Here is a 19,101-nt window from a genome sequence, read left to right as displayed (position 1 = left end):
TTGCATATGGAGTTCGCATGTGACCAGCAGGCTATGATGGATGGAACTCCATTTTGGGGGGGTGGGGAAGGGGGGGGGGGGGGGGGGGGGGGGGGGGTGGTATGGATAGAGAGAGAGAGAGAGAGAGAGAGAGAGAGCATTCCTGTAAGTACACCCAAACTCAAAGCAATAGATTGATAATGATAGTTGTGATAAAAGTACAAGCGGTAGGGCCAGAATATATAGGCTAAGCTGTGTAGGTAATCCTTTGACCCTTATTTAATGCCAAGTGGTGTAAAAGGTGTTCATAGCTAAGAACAAACTTTTACACACAATAATGTGTGTTCATACACAAAGATAAATAAAGCTAACATAGTTGAAAGCAAACCTTCCTCCTGGTAGACTGGGCTTGATGATGGGCAACTTTAATATATTTGTTGCTTTGTCACAGTCTACCTCTGAGCAATCAGTAATGGATGCACTGGAACAAAGTGCTTGGGATGATTTTGCATCAGCCATTCTTAAGTAGGATCCTTGGTCTTGGCTTTGCCGGTTTGCTTTGGGTTTTACCTTTCATTCAACCTAACATACAATAACATGCAGTCGTTCGGATCGCATCTATGTTTTATGCTTTAACCGAGGGTCAAGTTCGTTCAAACATTCATGCTGTTTTAGAGGCTGGCATTCGTGAGGATGGGGTTATGGATGTTTTATTAAACTTACCTAGGGATAAAAGTCCTAGTTGGAATGACCTCATGAATGAATTCTTTGAGACTTACATTGCTTCTTTAGCCAACACTAGAATCTTCCCGCCATGATATATCACTTGTCCATTGGCTAGGAAGATTTGGTTCATGCCATCTTACATTTGAAGGGGCTGTGGTGGGCCCTTTGCACCATCCATCAAATAGGGTCTTTGGCAAGGCAAAACATCCTGCTCCAGCATAGCCACATATGAAAATGTTGGCACAATTGGGTCATTCGGAATGATTTTGTCTCTGATTCTGACTTCAGGTTTCAAAGCCATCTTGCAAGCCTCAAAGGTCTTCTTCATTGGCAGCCGGATCTAGTTCAGCACCCTGGTCTTCTCCCTCAAGAGGATTTAGTCCCTTGGCATACAGCAGTCTCTTCTATTGCACTGCTGTGTCTCTTACATTCTTCTGTGATTAGTACAACCACCCATTACCGGGGGGGCGGGGGGGGGTAGCCTTTTGGCTTGACTTGTAATTGCTGGGATTTTCATGAGTTTTTATGGCTGGCCAGCTGGCCTGATGTAAATACTTTCAGTAATTTAAGATTCTTCACGGGGGGGGGGGGGGGGGAGAGAGAGAGAGAGAGGTGTTGTGCGCATAGTTACCAGGAACGGGGAACGGGAACGGGACCCCCTAGAACGGGGGGAACGTCCAAAGTGAGGGAACAGGAACGGTATATATATATATATATATATATATATATAGAGAGAGAGAGAGAGAGAGAGAGAGAGTCAACACTTGTCTTAGAATCTAGAGAGAGAGATCATATCAACCATAATTCATGAAATTAGACTCTAGAGACATAATAATCAAGTTTCAACAATAATAAAGATTCAAAACATTGTAACTAGCAATGGATTGTCGCATTCATAATTCAACATTCTAATCAACAATGTTGCATAAGTCCAACTGGCAACAAGTGTGCATTGCAAAAACACAAAATATGCACTAAACTTTAAAGCCTAAATAGTAAAGATCCAAGTTACAAGAGCTCCAATTTCCAAGTCAATACTCTAAAGTTCCAAAAGGCTAGCTACTAAGTGCTCTAATTCATGGAAGATGGCTCCACTGTGCATGAATGCTCATCCTGCTAAACAACATCCTGCCCATCATCATCACCATCATCATCATCGTCATCTTTTTCCCAACATATAAAAGAATCAGCCTTTGCAACTGATGTACGAGCTAGCAAGAGAAGATTGGAGCTTACATAAACTAGGTCATTCGTCTTCATTGTACCAAGACGATTTCTCTTCTTTGAGTGAATGTGATTGAATGAGCTCCATAGTTGCTCTAAACAAGAAGAGCTAATTGTTTGGCTAAGAATACGAATAGCCAAACTCTGCAACTCTGGAGCTTCTGCCCCGTAGTCCTCCCACCATAAAGCAGCCCCAATATTTATCATGTCCTCTAGTGCATCCTCTGTACCAAACATCCCTAATGTTTGCCGATATACAGAGAGCTGATTTTTAATTTTGCGTTGCATTTCACGGTTGGGATAAAGCCTTGCAAGCAATGTGTTCCAAGCCTTGACCACCTCAAGGTCTCTTTCTTGCATCTTTCCTTGAAACTCAAGATCAAGCACATATGCTGCAGCATGCATTGGAGAGTCATACTCATTCCATCTACTGATGCATAACTCCTTGATCTGCTCATACCTATCTGCATTTGGTTCCAAACTCTCCAACCTCTCAATCATGCGATCCATACCTTCATAGATCTTCCCAATGCATGGATCCATGCCATCTGCAAGCCTCAACATGTGCATAATAGGATCAACCATTTGGTTGGTGCGATTAACCTCATCCCAAAAATCTCTATCAGAAACATATGCATTACATAACACAGCAGTAGCAGTGGCAGCCCCAGTCCAATTTTCATACTCATCACTAGCAAATAGCTCCCGAATTGCACCTTTGCAATAGTGCAATCGACCAAGCATAAGAAAGTTATATGCAAATCGTGTATCCGAGTATTTAAGAAGTTCTTTGTCATTCTCTTGCGAAACTCAGCATGCAAGTACTGATGATTACATATAAAAGTGATAATCTTGTTGCCTTTCGCAACAAGAGATGCAATCCATGGCAAGTCTCCAATATCCTTCAACAAGTTATTCAAGCAATGCGCCATGCATGGACTAAAGGTGATATGTGGATACATTGCCATTAAAATGTTTCCTGCTACCCTATTTGTAGGTTCACCATCTGCCACAAACTGCACTACATTTTCTGCCCCAACAGCCTGCACTGCCTCGCACCACTCGGATGCCAATACATCTGCACTCTTTCCAGTCTCTGAAGCATCATGACTACCAATGAAGTATACATCTCCACGAGAATATGCAACAACACCATGTATGGACCTATGGCGTGTGTCACACCATTCATCTGCTATCAATGTCACTCCATTTCTTGCCCATTGATTGCGAATATTTGCTGTTGCAATCTCTATGGCCACTTTCTCCTTTTGAAGCAATGTAGTCCTGATAGTTTCTAATGAAGGGGGCTTATATGTGGGTCCATACTCTGCAATCTTTGTCACCATATTTAAAAAATAAGGTGACCTGGCTGATTTGAATGCAATATGGTCATGGTAAAAAAAGCGTGCCCCTGCTGCATCTGTTTCCTCTTTTTTCTTTGGTTCCCATGAAGTGTGCAATGAACTCTGTTTAACACCACCACCTGTTGCCATTGATGGCCCACGAGAAGGCTGCGTAGCCACTAATCCTGGTGGTCTTTTGCATGAAGCACCATGCCCTGCTGGCCTTGGAGTCCATGTTGTTGGATCCACTGCTATATTTGGCATCCTCCTGGCGTGTGAATTCCCCAAAGAAGTGGCTATGCGGTCAAGTAACTCCTGCCTTTTCTCAATTGATACATTGGTGCAAAAACGCACCTCTTTCCCCTCCTCATGTAGAAGATGGGCTCTCACTTTATCGGCCCCACTAGTGCGAGCATAAGGGCAAAGTTTGCATTTCCAAGGGCGAGCCCCTCCACCTCTCAATGGCACCCCTGCATCTACCTCATCCCACCATGACCAAGTAGTGCTTCGACTTCGTCCAGTTGTTGACGAAGTACCTGCTGAGGATGATGAAGATCCCATAGATGTCAATGCTGCCATCTATATAGAAGTAACAAATAATCAGTAAACTGTAAACTTCAATGAAATTAGTAATTACAGAAATTTGCAGCCAACATTTCAACATCCATGCGTCAAAGTTCAATGAAATTGCAAAAATTTCAACCAAGGTCCAAAGTGTACCGTGTGCCGCACGCGACTTAGGCAGGAGACTCAGAGGCAGGTGGGAGAGTCAGATGCACAGAAGTAGGCACAGCGCACGCCCACGGCCTTGGCGAGGTAGGTGTGGCAGGCCAAGCAGCCTGCAGGCGGAGGAGCAGGAGCAGGCGGAGGAGCAGGCGGAGGAGCAGGAGCAGGAGCAGGGGGGCAGGTGCACGGAGCAGGAGGAGGCGGAGGAGCACGCGCAGGCGGGGCAGGCGGCCACAGGCGCAGGCGCAGGGGACAGGCGCAGGCGCAGGGGACAGGCGCAAGCGCAGGGAACAGGGGACAGGCGCAGGCGACAGGCGCAGGGGACAGGCGACAAGCAGGAGCGAAACGTCAAACATGACTTTTTTTTTAAAAAAATTAAAAAATTACATGGCTGGGCTAGAACGGCCGTTCCAAACAGGGAACGGCCAGGGAACGGGATGGAACGGGCTGGAACGGGCCAAGGAACGGGCTGGAACGTTTCGCCAGCGTTTCCTGGGCTCGTACCGCCCGGAACGCGTTAATCCGTTCCTATGCGCCGAAACGGGCGTTCCCTGTTTCTATGGTTGTGCGTTACAACCATTATATCCATGGCGTGACTGGATGTTTGTGCTTCCTAATGATTTCGAGAAGAGGTTGGCTAACGATATATATCATCCATATATGTTTGTGCTTCCTGATGATTGCGACTATGCCCCGTGCTTCCAAACATCATCCATGACACACAGACAGGCTTTGTCCAGGATAGGAGCATCCGTGACAATGTATTTACCTTCTTTGAGGCGACAAAGTGGGCTCAACACAGTGGGCAGAGAGACTGGCTTATGATAGGGTGCACTGGGATTTCCTAGAAAGCACCATGGTGAGGTTGGGATTCCCGCACGTTCGGCCAACAGCAGGGTTCTCATAGGCGGAAGGCTAGGGAAGGAGTTTCGGCTAGAGAGATCCGTTCGACAGGGTTGCCCCCCTGGTCCCATACCTGTTTCTAGTCTTTGCAAAGGTGATGTCTCACTTTCTCAAGTCACGTGTGACCGGATTACGCAGCCTCCGACTTCCAATGAGAGAGGAGACTGAATTGTTAGATTCAGAGTATGCAGATGATACAGCACTCTACATAGAGGACGATGAGTTGATGCTGGAGAGAGTGAGGCTGGCTCTTGACGTGTTCTATTCTGCATCGGGAGTGAAAATCAACTGGCGAAAGTCAGTTGGTTTCCTCACAAACCTGGACTCTAGCACAGAGTGGGGCATCCACCTGGGATTTAGATGGGTGAGCAGAGGACAGACCGCCCGGTACCTAGGGTTCCAAGTGGGACTTGAAATCACTCCTACCCAGCAGTTTCTTCCTGTCCTTGATTCTATTTGGAGAAAACTGACCTACTGGACCACTGGCCGGCTGAGCCCTAGTGGTTAACCAAGTCCTCCTAGCAATGGCCTGGTACATCGCCTCGTGTTGATGCTTCTCCTCATCATGCGTAGTGCAGCTTCGCCGCTTAGTGTGGAACTTCCTTTGGTCAGGGTCAAATGGTTCCAGGGATTCCAAGGCCAAGGTGGCGTGGGCAACCATCATACAGCATCGATCAAAGAGAGGGCTTGGGATCATAGACCCCAAAGTATCAGAGTATGGCACTCTTGGGGAAGCTAGTTGTCCGCGGCCTCACACCAAGCGAACAGACCTGGAAGGTCTTATTGCAAGAGGGCCTCCAGGACTGTAGACCGAGGCTTGGTGGAGAGTGGAGGCCGTCCCTAAGATGGATCTTCACGTCAGCCCACATCACCCCCCCAGATCACCTTTCCTACGCAGCTTACTCCACGTGTGGCAAGGCCTCCGTGAGGCCCTAATCCAGAGCCCCCAAGGCTGCCAGGAGGAGATAGACTGTCAACTGGTGATTTGAGATCCCCAAGTCAAAGATCGGGTTGGGGCGCCCCCACATCCAGCGGGCTGGTTGGGAGGCCGGCTCGGCTCGTACCATCAGGACGTGGCGGGAGGTGTACAAGATGGCAGACGAGGGGATGCTGCAGCAAGTATCAGGCTGCCAAACAGGAGTGGAGTTGAGGAGAAAGGAGATAGACGCGGTAATAGCTTTGGAGTGGCTTACTCCCCTGATATGAGAGCCGATAGAGCCCGGGGAGATATGGGCAACTAGGTTTTCACTAGTAGGCATCCCCCTATAGGTAGCAAGCAAAGTGGGCAGCGCCTTGCAGGGGACTTTCTTCGCCATTCAGGAGGGGGGGGGGGGGCAGGGGGATGGTGTGTGGGGGGGTTGGTCTAGCCCTTGACAGAGGGCAGCAGGATGAAGGGATAGTTGCCCTTTCATGGAAGAGAATTCGGGTGGTGGGCCTTCAGAGAAAGACATGATGACTGGACCCCTATGTTTTATGGAAGGAGCTCAGGGAGTGGCGCCTTTGGATCTGGGAGGGTAGACCACTTGATGAGCTGGAGTGGGACCCATGAGAGTGGCTATGGCCGGCCACAACGGTCGCCAAGAAGCCATCCAAGTTCCTGGAGTACACTACCACGATTGGCAAACATGTATTGATGCAAGAGGATATGGCTTGGGCGCCATCACGTAGCACCCACTGGGCGGAGCACAACATCACGGAGCCTTTCCGACAAATCTTCTGGTGCTGCCAATGGGATAGCTGGAGGCCGAGGAGGGTGTCGTATTTCTTATGGCTGGTGGCACATGGAGGCTTGGTGGTGGGAAGTTTACTTGCCCAAATGCAAGAGGGAGGTTGTAAGCGTTGCACACAGTAGCCTCTGGAAACACCAAAGCACTACCTTTGGTCATGTGAGGAGGCACGGCTCATGTGGAGAGGAGCATGCCGCATCATTCTCCATATGGTACCCACCCTTGGATGTATCTCATGGGGAGCTTTTTGTTGGCACGCAATTAGCCAGGGTCGTCACCTTCTATATGAGGCCGGGATACAGGACACACTATTCATTATCGAGGCAGGGTCATGTGCAGTGGTAGGTTTGGAGGTTCTGCCCATCCGCCAAGTACTGGAACCCACAGCAGACCGCTCGAAGGTATGGGAGATCATAGAGAGTCTAACTGGATGGCATATCTGGAAGGCGCAGTGTCAGATGGCTTTCAGCAGAGAAAGACTCTCAGTACAAGCGACCTTAGCGGAGCTCTATACCTCCATCATCCACTCCCTCCGCGGCCGATGGGACCAGGTGCAAGGCGAGTCCAAGGCGAGTCAGGAGCTCCCTTGTCATTTCATGCGTACTTGGGGTAGCCAGGACCTGTTCTTCATGATGCAGGCAAGCAGTCCCAGTTGGCGATACAGACCCCCCCCCCCCCCCACATGGCTTCTTGCCCCCATCCCCCCCAGACCGCCTTGAGAGGCTTGTATACATGATGTAGTTGTGGCTTGGCATCAGCTCCAGCTAGTCTGTTGAGCATGAGCACCCCATTGTAATCAATTTTTTTGAGTAATATAATCAACCACATTTTACTCGCAAAAAATATATATCATCAAATGGTGGAGGCCAAGAGATGGGCCACTGCAAAGGTTAATAAATTATGGCATATTCGGAATAGCAAAAAGAAGTGGAAAGAAAGATTCATCCAGCTTTGGAAGTCTAAGGTTCCATATCAGGGTAAAGTGTTCATGTGGAGGCTGCTTATTGGTGGTATTCCAACTGGGGATGTGTTGCGTGCCCGAAAGATTTCTGTTGGTCGTTGTGTTTTCGACACTACGTGTGATAAGACATTGCTTCATCTTTTTGTCTCTTACCCTGTTGCTCGACAGATTTGGAGTTTTATTTCCCGCGTGTGGTCTTCGACGACTCAGCAACGGATGCTTCCTTGTTCGTGGATTATGGGAAGCATGCCCTCTATGTCTTCTTTGCCTTCAGATTATTCCTGTCTCTTACATTTCCTTAGATGGACAGCCCTGCGGCATATTTGGCGTATTCGGAATGCCTTTATTTTTTATTCAGTATCGGACATCCATGGTCTTGTGGCCCATGTTTGGGGTTTAGTGCTATGGCAGATCTCTTCTATGATGTCAACTGACTTGGCTCTTCCTGGCATTGCTGCTCCATAGCTGGCTATTGTTCGCTCTACTCCAGCTGTCCTTTCTATGTGATTTCTTTGTATTAAAGTCTTGGTAGACTTTCGACAGTTTTCTTTGATGACCTGATGGTCTAACGTAAATATTTACTACTTAATTCAATTATCTTCATAATAAAAAAAGAGAGGTGTTGTGCATATGAAAGCAAATGATAATTACTAAAAGAATGGAACTGCAAGTGCAAAGGTTTTTTAGCATTTCTTAGTAGGCTAAGGTTCATACCTATATGTTTAACCCTGCAAGAGGTTCACACCCACACATACTGTTACATTAATGTGACATTAAAGTGACATTTAATGTGACATTAAGGTAAATCAAGGGGAACATGCACGAGGATGACCGTCCGGGCTCTTGGGCGCCCGAACGGGGTTTAGGGGAGCCTAGAACCAAAGAGAGTTCAAGAATAGTAGGACTCACCAAGGTATGACGGCTGGCAATCGGATCACGATGGGTCGGGCCAGCAATAAACTAGGCAAGGCTGGGAGGTGAAAGAATCGCTCGTGCTCATTTCTTCGGACTGCTTTTTCCTCTGGCTTTATGGTCTTCTTCAGAGTCGTCTGACATTGGTATCAGAGCCTATGGTTCAACGGACATGACCTGTCATTTGCCAGGTCGCCAATCGATTAAGGTTGCGCGTCACCCGTCATAGGTTATTGGCCGAAAAGGGACGCCGTGAAAGCGTGACGAGCCATGAAACGTGAAAGCGTGACGGGCCATGAAGGAAAGTGAAAGGTGTGAGACGTGCCACGTCACGTAAGTGTGACACGTTGCGGGCAGAACTTTACGAGCAGAGGGAAAGAGTGAGGCGAAACGTGATCCGACGGTGGTCAACTGAGGCGAAACGTTTAAAAAAAAAGGCGCCAGAAACGTGAGACGATTTCTGTGCGCGAGGTGACTGCTGTGGGACGGACAGAAAAACGTCATGGGACGGACGGAAAAACGTCAGATGATATACGACTGAAGTCAGGAAACTTCATTTTCAGCATGACTGCTTCACTGTTCTAGTCCAGGAAGGCAAAATTTGTTCCTTATTTACGAAACCAGCAACAATTACCTGCCATTATAATCAGGGAAGTACTTTACTTTGTATGCAAATTTCTTATATTTGCTTTCCAATTCCAGTGTATTAATGGCAAAAAAAGGGAACGAGAGAGTAATGGAAGATTCTAGTTCTGGGGACCACCCTATGGTAGATCCCCATGAATCAGAGATACAAGAAGAACATTGGGAAGAATTTTTTGCTACACGAGAACAATTTGATGATCTTACTGCTCGTGTACAGGCTCCGAGGGTTCAAATGGAATTTTTAACTCAAACACTCACTGAAATAAAATCTCAATTAACTTTATTATTGGAAAGAGATAAAATTAAGATAGAAACCTCGGATATCCCATCTTCATCGAAAGATTTAGATGTGACTATGCGAGATCCTAAGGAACCCCACCATAAGTTGAGGGATAATCCAGTTCTAAAGAAAATGAAACCCCCTCAATTTCACGGGGAGAAAAAAGATAGAAATAAAGATACAATCTTTCATTTCCTCCAAAAATGGGAAGATTTACATAAACTTAAAAATACTTCACCACATCTCCAAGCACTAGAGGCTAGTTTAACTTTGGAGCCCAAAGCATATAAGTGGTGGCGAACTTTAAAGGAGGCAAATAAAATACCTGAAACTTGGGCTCAATTTGAATCCGTCTTTTTGAAAGAATCCCTTCCTGAAAATGAAATGGAAAGAAATTGGGAAGTTTGGGATTATGTCAGACAAAAGGGAAGACCCCTGACGACATATTTGGAGGAATATCGTGAGATAATCCTCAAATTGGAAGGAATAGATGAATTTCAAAAGACAAGAGGATTCATTAGGGGACTAGATAAAGCCTGTAAAAAGGAAGTAAAAAGGAGTTCACCTAAGACGCTGGAAGAGGCAATTAAATTTGCATTGATCAATGAAGATAGTATGCGTCCAGGTACACTCACTAGTCTCACTGATACGGAGCCCAAGTCTAAGGAATTAGAAACCTCAAAATTTGTGGGCAAATTTAAAAGGAAAATGCCATTTTTTAAGGGTAAAAAACAACCTTTTGAAAAGAAACCATATGTGAGGCCAAAGTTAAGTCTTGATGACTTTGATAAGGCCAAAAAAGAAAAGTTGTGTTTCAACTGCCTATCCCCTAACCATGCTGCTTGGAATTGCCCTCAAAAGAAAAAGGGGGAAGACAAACGAAGGGATAAGGACAAGGGCAAGGGAAAAGAAAAACAAATCCATGTAGTGCAGACCTTGGAATTAAAGGGGCATGAAAGGTATAAATCTTTAGAGGTCTTGCACATGGATGTACAACACAAGTGTTGTATGTCAACTTCTATGTGGCAGCCTACTTTTGGGCCACATGATTTAGTTAGAGTACATGGATTGATAGCTGGAAAGAGAGTTAGAGTCATGATTGATGACTCTGCTACACATAATTTTATAAATTATGCACTTGTCAAAAAATTGAAACTTCCCCAACAAAAGAGTAGGCATCAATATGTTGTTCGTATGATGCAAGGCCAAGACAATAAAATATGGGATACAATGGTATCCAATTTGAAAATTGAGATTCAAGGATATAAAGATAAACTTGATTTCCAAATTATGAACATAGAAAGAGCTAATATTGCTCTAGGGAGGGAGTGGCTATGGGGATTGGAACCATCCTTAAAACGTAGTTACCATCATAATACACTGGAATTTGAAAGGGATGGTAAGACTTTTGTCATTCAAGGTGAACATAAAGTATCTGATAATCCTTTGCTGTGTTCTACTGAAGTTCAGAAGCTGATAAAGAAGGAAGTTTGTGAGGTATATATGTTATGGTCTCTTCCTATACAGAACACTTTCACTTTCTGTAATATAAAGCAACAATTTTCTTATGTTTGTGAGTTGAATATAAATAATGAATTAAGTAATTTGTTAGATGATTTTAAAGATGTGTTTCCTTCTGATTTACCAAGTGGCCTTCCACCAAATAGAAGTGATATAAATCACCCAATTGACACAAATAAGGATACACACCCTATTTCTAAACCACCATATAGATTAAGTGAAACACAACATCAAGAAGTTGAAAGACAAATTAAGGATTACCTTGATAAAGGGTTTATACAACCCAGTAATTCACCTTGGGCTTCACCAATTTTATTAGTAAAGAAAAAAGATGGTTCTATGCGATTTTCTGTTGACTATAGAGCACTTAATAAAATAACGGTGAAGAATAAATTTCCTATGCCCAGAATGGAAGATCTTTTTGATCAATTACAAGGGACAAAATTCTTCACAAAGACAGATTTAAGATCAGGTTATCACCAAGTAAGAATTAAGGCACAAGATGTTCCCAAGACAGCATTTCGTACTAGATACGGGCATTATGATTTTTTAGTGATGCCTTTTGGCCTCACTAATGCACCAGCTACTTTTATGAAGCTGATGAATAGTGTTTTACGGCCCTATCTAGGACATTTTGTAGTAGTCTTCTTAGATGATATCTTGATCTTTAGTAAATCAAGAGAAGAACATTTGGAACACTTACAATTAGTATTCCAACTGTTAAGAACACATTCCCTTTATGCGAAGAAAACTAAATGTGAATTCTTTGCACAAGAGGTCAAATATTTGGAGCATATTATCTCGAAAGAGAGAATCAACATGGATCCAGAAAAAGTAAGGGCAATTATTGAATGGCCATCTCCAAAGAACCTGAAAGAGCTGCAGATCTTCCTAGGTTTATCTGGATTTTATCGTAGATTCATTCGAGATTATGCCAAAATAGCTGTTCCAATGACAGACCAACTTAAAGGGAAAGGAAAGAGCTTCAATTGGGGAACAGACCAAAATGAAAGTTTTCAAAAACTTAAGGTAGCTATTGCTACAGCTCCAGTATTATTAATAGTGGATCCCAATAAACCATTTGTGGTTGAAGCTGATGCCAGTGATAAGGCGATAGGCGCGGTCTTATTACAAGAAGGTCGACCAGTTGCTTTTGAAAGCAAGAAATTAGACCGTGCAAAACAGAATTATTCTGTTTATGAAAGGGAGCTATATGCAATAGTACATGCAATGAATAAATGGAGGCACTATCTGTACGGTGCCAAACTTTTGATTTTATCGGATCATGAAAGCATTAAGTGGCTTAAAGATCAACCGGATTTACACGGGCGTAAAGCCAGATGTGCCGAACTCCTCCAAGAGTTCGACTATGATATAAGATATAGAAAAGGAAAGTATAATATAGTAGCTGATGCACTCAGCAGAATGCCCATCATTAATGATTTGAGTTTTACTCAGTTCACTTCCAACTTGCTTGAATCTTTAAAAGGAAAATGCCAGGTTGATCCGGCATATTCCAACATATGGGAAGCAATAAAAAATGGGGATCCAAATGAAAGTGCTTGTACTGAGGAAGGAATATTTGAGGATGTTCAACAAGGAAATGGAGCATCAGGGGTTGCTCAAACTGGATTCAAGTGGAAGAATTATACCATTGATAATGGTTATTTACTCTACAAGGGTAGGGTATGTGTCCCGAAAGATATAGAAATAAGGCGCCATATACTCTTTGAGTGTCATGATACCCCTAGCGCGGGACATCCAGGAGTTAATAAGACTTATAGTCTTATTAAAAGGCAATTCTATTGGCCTGGAATAAATAAGGACATCCTTGACTATGTGGTCAAATGTAATAAATGCGAGGTTAATAAAGCTGAAAGATTGAAAATGGGAGGACTTCTCTATCCACTAGAGATTCCTTCGGAAAAATGGAAGAGTATCTCCATGGATTTTATTGTTGCTCTACCAAGAACACAGAGGGGGCACGACTCTGTGTGGGTGATTGTGGATAGGTTAACCAAAATGGCTAGGTTCATTCCAACTTCAATTGATGTTAAAACACCAGAATTGGCTAGATTGTTCGTAGAGAACATATACCGATTGTATGGCCTTCCGGCAAATATAGTTTCTGATCGGGATAGAAAATTTGATAGCCAATTTTGGCGTGCGGTATTTAGGAAGTTGGATACTAAACTTAGCATGAGTACGGCGGATCACCCGCAAACAGATGGGCAAACTGAAAGGGTTAACCAAATTCTTAAAGATATGCTTAGGGCATATGTAAGTAAAAGGCAAACTAATTGGGAAGAGTATCTACCGATAGCAGAGTTTGCATATAATAGTGCCAAGCACTCTTCCACTGGATATAGTCCATTTATGTTAATGTATGGGTTTCAACCCAGAGCTCCTTTTGCAGTAGGACTGCATAAGGAAAAGGTTCAGGCAGCCAAAGACTTTTTGGAGGATATGAATAGTATGTTAAAATTTGCTCAAAAAAATATTAAAAAGGCTCAAAATCGAGCTAGAGCATATGCAGATCCTCACAGAAGAGACATCTCCTTTGAAGAAGGAGAATTGGTCTATCTTAAGGTGCCTGAACAAACTAAAACTATAAAAAAGGGACAATGCCCAAAGCTTTCACCAAGATATTGTGGTCCTTTCATAATACTTAAAAAGGTGGGAGAATTGGCTTACAAACTCCAACTACCTGCTGGTAGTAAAATACATCCAGTTTTTCATGTAAGTAAATTAAGGAAGAAGCTGGGTGATTTGGATAATCTAATCTTAAATGATGATATTGAGGAGCTATTAAATGACCAATCTAATCCACATGAACCAGAAAGAATATTAAATGTTCGTAATAGACGAACAAGGAATACTATTTATCAAGAATGTTTGGTTAAGTGGAAAGATTGTTCAGAAGAAAGCTCAACATGGGAGCGAGTAAGTACTTTAAAGAAAAGGTTTCCCAATTTACAGTTAGACCTTCCAAGTATCGTTTTCGAGGACGAAACCGATTCTTAAGGGGAAGGAAATGTGACATTAATGTGACATTAATGTGACATTTAATGTGACATTAAGGTAAATCAAGGGGAACATGCACGAGGATGACCGTCCGGGCTCTTGGGCGCCCGAACGGGGTTTAGGGGAGCCTAGAACCAAAGAGAGTCCAAGAATAGTAGGACTCACCAAGGTATGACGGCTGGCAATCGGATCACGATGGGTCGGGCCAGCAATAAACTAGGCAAGGCTAGGAGGTGAAAGAATCGCTCGTGCTCATTTCTTTGGACTGCTTTTTCCTCTGGCTTTATGGTTTTCTTCAGAGTCGTCTGACACATACACTCCCATATACACTCATAAGTGTGTTCACATGAAGAGGAACTACTCTCCAATAGGGAATACCTAAAGATGGCAGGGCTGCATTATTGCCCACCAGATTGGTTGTCCATGCAATCATTTTATTTATAATGCATTTAGCTACTCTCTATAGGGTTCTTTGTACTTTGTATCTCACGTCATGGGAATTTTCTTCAAGGTGGTATTCTACAATTTTCTTTCTTTGAGAAAAAAAAAAAAAGAACTCGAGGGGCTGGTGGTCCTTGAGCTGCTGAGGATGCAGGCTGTGGTCTTGGCTCACAATCTATCTTTGTTGTCTTTCTAGCAATGTTGACAATACTATGTCTTAGAGAGACTATGCAATGAACGTTAAGATAAGTTTAAGAGAAGATCATTCCATTCCAGCAAACAAAAGCATCTGGAAAATACTGACTGTTGCCTTTAGGTCAACAATTAGACAGCCTCAATTAACAAGGTATGATTCAGATTTATAAACTGGAATCTACACCACTGCCCTTACACTGGTTTTCCTCTGGACTCAGCACCAACCCAATGGATCATTGTACATATCATGTCACTAATCCAAGCGTTGATGCAACATATAATGAAGCATGGATAAATATGGTGCTTGATAAACTCTTGGTCATTATGAATCAAGTGTCTCAAGGTTGCAAGTCAAGAAAAAATGAGATTTACTTGATCGTGGTAATGACAGTCCAACAAAACAGTGAGATTTACTTAACTACAATAAAGACAAGTTGACATTCTAGGGAGCTCCAAACAGTTAACCATGAAGACAGTGCTGGCAGAGAACTTCAGTCAGAATCAACAGAAATTCTTATGATCCAATCAATGCCCTGAAGCAGATACAAGAGGACCTTGTTAATGGAAGGATATGAGAATCTAATGAAAACATACTCTGAATTTGGCAAAGCAGAGGTCTGATGAGAGAATTGATTGTATTTCCTCCCCAACTGAGACAACTCGATATTGTGCACATGTTCCTCAAGCTCAGCAATTTGTTGTTTCACCGACTGTGTGAAATAAATATGAGGGAAGTTATATCCGCAGAAGGTACAATTTATGAAAGCATTTATGGTGCTAGGAAATACAACTCAATCCAAAACACAGAGTTCGTACAAACCTGGTCAACCTTAAGAATTCGTTTGCGCAATGCATCCATGCGTGGATGCAGCTTTTGTTTCTTCCATAAATCTTGGTAGCGCTGATCAGATGCTTGTTCAAAAAGGCTCTGCATATAAATCCTCCAATCATTCACTGTACACAACATGCGACCATGTGTGAGGAGACTCAAGGATTGTGAAGGCAACAGATGCATAATATACACACTTCATAACTGACAGATTAACCTTGCTTGCTTTCATCCATGAGATCGGCAAAATTCTCCCTTTGGTTCCTCAGTTCTGTCTGCATGAAATAATGGGTCAAACAGAAGAATGAAGGCAATAGCTACAGTTTCTGGATTAAACATATGATTTAACAATTCCAGACCTGGAACAGTCTGCAATCAGAAGAAATCTTCTGAATACCATGTTGTATGTCCTCCAATGAGCCTCTTGTGAAAATTTTCTGCTTTGCATTTTGCGGTGGAATTTGTCCATCGATGCATGAGAGAATATCTTCAATTTGGTTTGCCATCCTTTTGACCTGCAAGAGATGCTGCTAATTGGATGAAATCACCCTAGGGAAAGAATTTTAGCAAATGTCTCTTCTTTTAAAAAACAATAATCTATCAAAAATTCATCCTAGCTGAAAGATCAAGGTAAAATTACAAAGCAGAATCCATACGCAAAAATAATAACATCATAAGAAAGGCTATTGAGCAATAAGTCTTATATAATCGGCTCACTTAGAATCCATTCAAGAAGAACACATTGTGGAGATATAATGAAATGAATGGAAAAATATGCTCTCCCAAGTGGCAAGAAATGTCTCCCAATCTCTGATATGTGCTCTCTGGATCACCTTAGAAGTCTCATCTACCTCTCAACACTCTGTATGTATGTGCATACACAGTGCACACACGTGTGTCTGTCTGTACACACATGCACACACATTCGGTAAAGGAGAATTATTGAGACCAAACCCTCCTGGAGGAGAAGCCCTGCACACAAAAATCCGTCAAATCGACCAAAAGGACATCAATACACGTTGTGTCAGCAAAGTCGTATCACAATGGAAAGCAATCCAAGCCATGATATTCTATTAAACCTGGGTCTAGCATATTATATTTTCTCTCTCTCTCTCTTTTTCGTGAATATAATTGAATTAAGTAGTAGATATTTACATCAGACCATCAGGTCAGCATTCTCTATATCTCTTACTATCTGTTACATCAGACCATCAGGTCATCAGAGAAACTCTCTCTCTCTCTCTTTTTTTTTTCGTAAAAGGTAATTGTATTAATTACGAAAAAAAGTACAAGTTTACGTGATTACAAGATAGACGATGGTTCTAAGCCATCGTGTGTAATCTCTCTCTCTCTCTCTCTCTCTCTCTCTCTCTCTCTCTCTCTCTCTCTGTGTGTGTGTGTGTGTGTGTGTGTGTGTGTGTGTGTGTGTGGCATCAGACCATCAAGGTCCTCAAAGAAAGTGACGAAAGACTATTAGGATAATATCACAAAGAGAAAATCACACTGCTGGTGTAGAGAGAACAATGGCCAGCCAGTGGGAAGCAATGTCAGGAAGAACCAGGTCAGCTGATATCATAGAAGAAATCTCCCATAGCACTAAACCTCGAATACGGGCCACATGACCTTGGATGCCCGAGATTGAATCAAGAATAAAGGCATTCCAAGTACGCCAAATATGCCACAAGGCAGTCCATCTAAGGAACTGGAAGAGGCAGGAACAATCAGAATGCAAAGAAGGCACGGATGGCAGCTTTCCCATAATCCATGACGGGCTGTTATCCGGAGTTGAGTCGCCGAGAGCCACATGCGAGAAATAAAACACCAGATCTGTCGCGCAACTCGACAAGAGGCAAAACGATGAAGTAATGTTTCATCGCATGTAGTGCAAAATACACAATGACCAGCAGAGATCTTTTGAGCATGCAACACCTCTCCAGTTGGAAGACCACCAATCAGCAGTCTCCACAAGAAGACTTTTCCCTGATAGGGAACCTTAGACTTCCAAAGCTGAAGGAATCTTTTCTGCCACTTCTTTTTGCCTTCCCGAATATGCCATAATTTATTCACCTTTATAGTGACCCATCTCTTGGTCTCCACCATCTGATGGTACATCTGGTTAGTAGACCTCTTCTTGAAATCATCCGGAATCACAAACTTCCAATCATGCCATGGATACAATGGCTGTAGCATTGGTAAAGAAGAAAACCTTTGAAGATTGACCTATATGGATGACCAGATATCACAATATCCATGAGGTACCCAAAAATGTTGACGAATACGCCGAAAAGAGTAAAGACGGAACTGCCCAGGAATAACACCATCAAAAACTATCTGCAACCCCAAACGAGCCATCCGATTAAACTTGAGTCTATGCAAATCTTTGTCCAGCCAATCCAACAACCTGGAGGAGGCTAAGACCTCTCCTTGCAGTGAATTCGCCTCCTTGCGAATCTCAAGAGGGCGCCAAACTGAAAAACGTAAGAGCTCCTGCCAGGATGCAATCAAATGAGAAAGGAGAAAAGACTGGGTGGTCTTAATTGGCCTTGAGGAGTTAAGCACATGCCACTAGGAGGCATGAATAACCGTATTACCATGAGAGATGCCAGTCTTTTCAATGAAAATTTTTGCCATGTCTGACCAAGGATGACTCTGTACACATAATGCCTGCAAAAGGGCCAACCTCAAGGCTTTCATATGCAAATGAACATCCAACAAGGCTGCTCCCCCCATTCGTTTAGGCGTAGTCACATGCTGCCACGAAATCCAAACCTAACCCAACCGATTCCCCTTCTTTTTCCACGGCATAAACCTGACAGGCTAAACAAGTTCCAAAAGGGACTTCTTAGTCTAGGAAAGCAATGGCAAGAATAAATAACAATATCATACTAATCATAATACTTTGAGCAACTTTCAGTCTGACATGCAAAGGCCAACACTGAGATTTCCGGTACATGAACCTGTCATGCATCCGAGAGGCCATCCAATCCAATAAGGCCCGGGGTGCTACCTCCACACCAATAGGATATCCCAAGTGTCTGGTTATATTTCCTTTTGGAATCGCAAGTCCATGCCATCCCAAGGCTCTCTCTCTCTCTCTCTCTCTCTCTCTCTCTCTCTCTCTCTCTCTCTCTTTTTCGTAAAAGGTAATTGTATTAATTATGGAAAAAAGGTACAAGATTACATGATTACATGATTACAAGAGACACGAGGGCCCTAGGCCAATGTGTGGGAAATCCCCGTACTAATGCACTAAAAAGGTTACACCAATCATGGCAACAACCCAGAGGCAATTGCCATATGCCAGGGATGCAAATCCTCCCGAGGCCGGATGAGATCTAGCTGCCAATGCAAGAGCCCTTTAAGCCTGGCAATATGTCTCGGTACATTAGAGGCCGAATCAAAGAGAAAAGCATTGCGCGTGGTCCAAATGTGCCAGCATCCCCAGTATCTGAAAAAGTGAAATAAGATCTTCATATGTAACTGTGGCGGTGTGGGGTACTTTGGGCGCACAAAAACCCAATCGTAAGGAGTTAGTGAGGACCCCACCACTGCGCGCCAGATTTGCGACAAGAGTGACCAGATATTCTTGGCGAGCAGGCAAGAAAGAAAACGATGTCGGGCCGATTCCGCAGTAGTGGTACAGAAGAAACAATTGCCATTCGAGA

The 19,101-nt window shown here is 43.5% G+C and overlaps 1 protein-coding gene across 6 annotated transcripts in view; it reads right to left on the bottom strand.

Annotated features, from left to right (window-relative positions):
• Positions 1-19,101, bottom strand: part of LNO1 (Nuclear pore complex protein) — a 207,234-nt gene that overhangs the window by 62,272 nt on the left and 125,861 nt on the right. For all 6 annotated transcript variants that reach the window (XR_015690891.1, XR_015690892.1, XM_087678094.1 and 3 more), the window contains 4 exons: positions 15,796-15,951; positions 15,654-15,711; positions 15,428-15,561; positions 15,202-15,317 (listed from right to left, as the gene is read on the bottom strand). Coding sequence is in view for 4 of the 6 variants with exons in the window: in XM_087678094.1 (XP_087534220.1) it covers positions 15,202-15,317; positions 15,428-15,561; positions 15,654-15,711; positions 15,796-15,951 (464 nt within the window). In the remaining 2 variants the exon portion in view is untranslated. The remainder of the gene's footprint in view (positions 1-15,201; positions 15,318-15,427; positions 15,562-15,653; positions 15,712-15,795; positions 15,952-19,101) is intronic.

The sequence above is a fragment of the Lygodium microphyllum genome, chromosome 1 (genome assembly GCF_053477565.2).
Source record: "Lygodium microphyllum isolate KBCC chromosome 1, Lygodium_microphyllum_v1.1.10, whole genome shotgun sequence".
Taxonomy (NCBI): Eukaryota; Viridiplantae; Streptophyta; class Polypodiopsida; order Schizaeales; family Lygodiaceae; genus Lygodium; species Lygodium microphyllum.
This window is presented reverse-complemented; position numbering and strand designations above follow the sequence as displayed.